The sequence below is a fragment of the Rhodamnia argentea genome, chromosome 2 (assembly GCF_020921035.1).
Source record: "Rhodamnia argentea isolate NSW1041297 chromosome 2, ASM2092103v1, whole genome shotgun sequence".
NCBI classification, from domain to species: Eukaryota; Viridiplantae; Streptophyta; class Magnoliopsida; order Myrtales; family Myrtaceae; genus Rhodamnia; species Rhodamnia argentea.
Window position 1 is genome coordinate 34,679,034 of NC_063151.1, and position 3,432 is coordinate 34,682,465.

The 3,432-nt window shown below is 44.3% G+C and overlaps 1 protein-coding gene across 1 annotated transcript; it reads left to right on the forward strand.

Moving 5' to 3' along the window:
• The first annotated feature begins 1,706 nt into the window (after positions 1 to 1,706).
• On the forward strand, positions 1,707 to 3,042 carry LOC115730563 (geranylgeranyl pyrophosphate synthase 7, chloroplastic-like). Its single transcript, XM_030661208.2, has one exon. It carries the CDS (start codon positions 1,746 to 1,748, stop codon positions 2,865 to 2,867), a length of 1,122 nt encoding a protein of 373 aa, XP_030517068.2. The 5' UTR covers positions 1,707 to 1,745; the 3' UTR covers positions 2,868 to 3,042.
• Positions 3,043 to 3,432: the final 390 nt, after the last annotated feature.

The following is a 3,432-nucleotide window of genomic DNA, read 5'->3' on the forward strand; positions in this document are numbered from 1 at the left end:
GGAGGAGCTGGTGATCAGGAAGATGCGATGAAAATGGTAATGGGCTTCATGGGCCGATTTGGTTGATGCTTCACATTGGGCCGACTCAGGAGCTCCAGTTTAGTGGGCCCACAAGAATTTATCAATCACTCTTTTCCCCTCTCCATATGAAACTGACCACATGTAGAGCCCAACCATCGAGCCGAAAGATTTTTCCAGCCCTCTTAAAATGAAGTCTATTCCAAACGTATACGACATAATTGGGAATGTTGCGGGAAAAATTTACCAAATAGCCTCGCAAATTTTTAGTGCAAATTGAACGGCCAATCGTTTTGAGACACGTTGTAAAGGCTAGAACACCGTGTTTAAGACTCAAGAGAGAAATCGTTACATAGGCAATACGCCTAATAGATCTATGACTTTTGCAAGTGCGAAATGACTCTGGAACATGTCTATATATGTATGGATATTGAGTATTGTGTGATACATATTCCTTGCCAAATATGAATCATTGGTATATTCGAGGCTTTTCACAATGCAATAGTCCAGATTTATTTCCTAAAAATGATCATCTATATTGTTTATAAGAACGGATGGAATAAAAATGTTTTCATTGTCCATTGAAGTGTTTAGACGTAAACTGTTGTCGACAATGAAAATATTCATAAGTGATTAATTATCACAAGTGAGACAAGCGATCATTTTTCCGGGGTGAGTTTGTTTCGGGGGGAAACTTCATGATGAAATAAAATCTTTTTCAATATATCATTTTCTAGAAAAATAAATTAGTCTGGTGGCATGTGATTGAAAAGGTTTTCCGATATTTACATCTCATTTAAAAAGTAATTTCAATTTCATTTGGGGTTCAGATGTTCGCAAAGCAGTAGAGAACAATGGATAACCCCCAGATTTTGGTGGTTTCTGCCCTTTGGAATCTACCTTCAAACCTTGTTTGGTGTCCACGGAATCAAACTGACGTGTCTCACTCCATCCTCATTTTGCATGTAGCAGCAATTGATCATCGGCGTGGTAATTTCACGGACACGGGAGGAAACACAAAGTTCATCGGACTCTGCGTTGGATAATCATAAAAGAAAACCGCCAGTCTGATAATCTTGTTAGTTATTTTTGACATCACGATATCCTAATTAATAACTACTTTATGCAAAATACGCGGTGATGGCATGTGAATCTATGATTGAGATTATACCGTTCTCAACATTACTGTCAAAAAAGTATTTCCAATCATAAAACTCAGGACTAAAATATCTTCGTAGGGGAGATCATGAGAAATTTAACTTCGAATCTCTGGCTCTAATATCACTAGATATTAAAATTTTGTTTCTTTCGTGGAAAATGAATGATTTGATAAAAAAATTTATCAATCAATTAATCACCAACCTAGCTTATCGCATCATCTTAATCTCTTGCGGAAGTAGGCGAGTGTTCCAGACTTTTTGTCTTTTTCATCCCAATCAAGACATATGTCCAAATTTTTTAAATTCCTAGAACTTGTTGCGTGGCGGAGAAGTTGATTCGCTCGATCCGTCCTAATTCGTGAAACGTTAGGAAACTGTCCATAACCCCTCAATTGATCGTCACTAGAATCCAACCAAGGCCGAAAGGAATATCGAGAAGACCTACTTTCGGGCGCTCCAAACAGCATCTTCCCAGTCCTCCTCCTCTTTATAATTAGTAGGAAAAATGAACAGAAGCGCCAACATCAGAACATTGGTGTTCTTCCAAACTCGAAAGCCTTCCATTTCATGGCAATGGCCCTCTCATCTACCATTGCTCGCCATGAAAACCCATCTCTCGCCTGCCACTTCAATCACGGCCTCGCCGATGACGATCTGTCCAGGTTACATTGCTTCCCCCGACTCGGTCGTCTGCGACTTCCGGCGAAAATACGGGCCGTCCACATGGAGAATCCATCGACCGTGCAGCCATCTCCGGCCCGAGATTTGGTCCTCCCCAAGGAAAGAAGCGACCTTCTATTGCCATTCCAATTCGACCACTACATGGCCACGAAGGCCAAGCTAGTGAACCAAGCCCTAGACATGGCGGTCCCCTTGCGACACCCTCTGAAAATCCACGAAGCAATGAGGTACTCCCTCCTCGCCGGGGGGAAGCGCATCCGGCCGATCCTGTGCCTGGCCTCGTGCGAGCTCGTCGGCGGCGACATGTCCTCCACGATGCCCGTGGCCTGCGCGGTCGAGATGATCCACACTATGTCGCTCATCCATGACGACCTCCCTTGCATGGACAACGACGACCTTCGCCGCGGGAAACCCACCAACCACAAGGTGTACGGCGAGGAGACCGCGGTCCTCGCAGGGGACGCCCTCCTCTCGCTATCCTTCGAGCACATGGCAGCAAGGACAGGCCCCGACGTGCCCACCGACCGCCTCGTCCGGGCCATCGCCGAGCTTGGCTCGGCCGTGGGGTCTGAGGGGCTCGTGGCAGGGCAGATCGTGGACATCGTGAGCGAGGGGAAGGAGATCGGCTTGGGGGAGCTGGAGTACATCCACGTCCACAAGACGGCGAAGCTCCTGGAGGCGGCGGTTGTGTGCGGCGCCATCATTGGCGGGGGGAGGGAGAACGAAGTGGAGAGGGTGAGGAAGTACGCAAGGTGCATCGGGCTACTGTTCCAAGTGGTGGACGACATACTCGACGTGACCAAATCGACCCGAGAGCTGGGCAAAACCGCCGGGAAAGACTTGGCGAGCGATAAGGCGACGTATCCAAAGCTAATGGGGATTGAGAAGGCCCGGGAATTTGCGAGCGAATTGGTGGGGAAAGCCAGTGAAGAGCTTGGTCTTTTCGATGCAGCGAGAGCAGCACCATTGTTGCACCTAGCAAATTATATTGCCACCAGACAGAACTAAAAAGCGAGGACAACGCATTACGATGTGGCATTTTCTATTTGATCTCGTCTAGGATGTACAACGTACGTAACGTGTGTCTGGTGCTACGGGATTGGTTTATCTTCGTCGAGTTGCAAGTAAATTAAATCAAATCTCGTGCTTTAAGATCGATTATGAGCAAGTAATAAATAATGAATAAGATTGAGAAAAAAATGTCAAAAAAATCTTAATTACACTTTTGTCAATTCAGTCCTAAACCTTTTAAGTTTGTCGATCTAGTTCTAAACCTTTTCACTTTTGCCAATTCGGTCCTAGAGCATATTTGGCAACGATTCTGATACACTTTTGATTCTCACTTCGTTCCAGCTGCTACCCGCCCGAGAGAAAAGGAAAAGAAAAACTAAAATAAAAATTGCTTTTTAAAAAGCATTTAGAAAATAATTTCTTTTTTATAAAATATTAAAAAAAATTCACTGTATTGCAGGAAGGTGTTTTGGCAATATAATTTTTCTTAACAAGTGGTTAAAAATAAACGTTTCATGATTTGGTTAAATATAAAAGCATTCAAGTAATACGGGATCGGGTC

Bases quoted from the DNA above. Each gene is read 5' to 3' on its own strand.
- LOC115730563 (XM_030661208.2), top strand. From the start codon at position 1,746: ATGGCAATGGCCCTCTCATCTACCATTGCTCGCCATGAAAACCCATCT.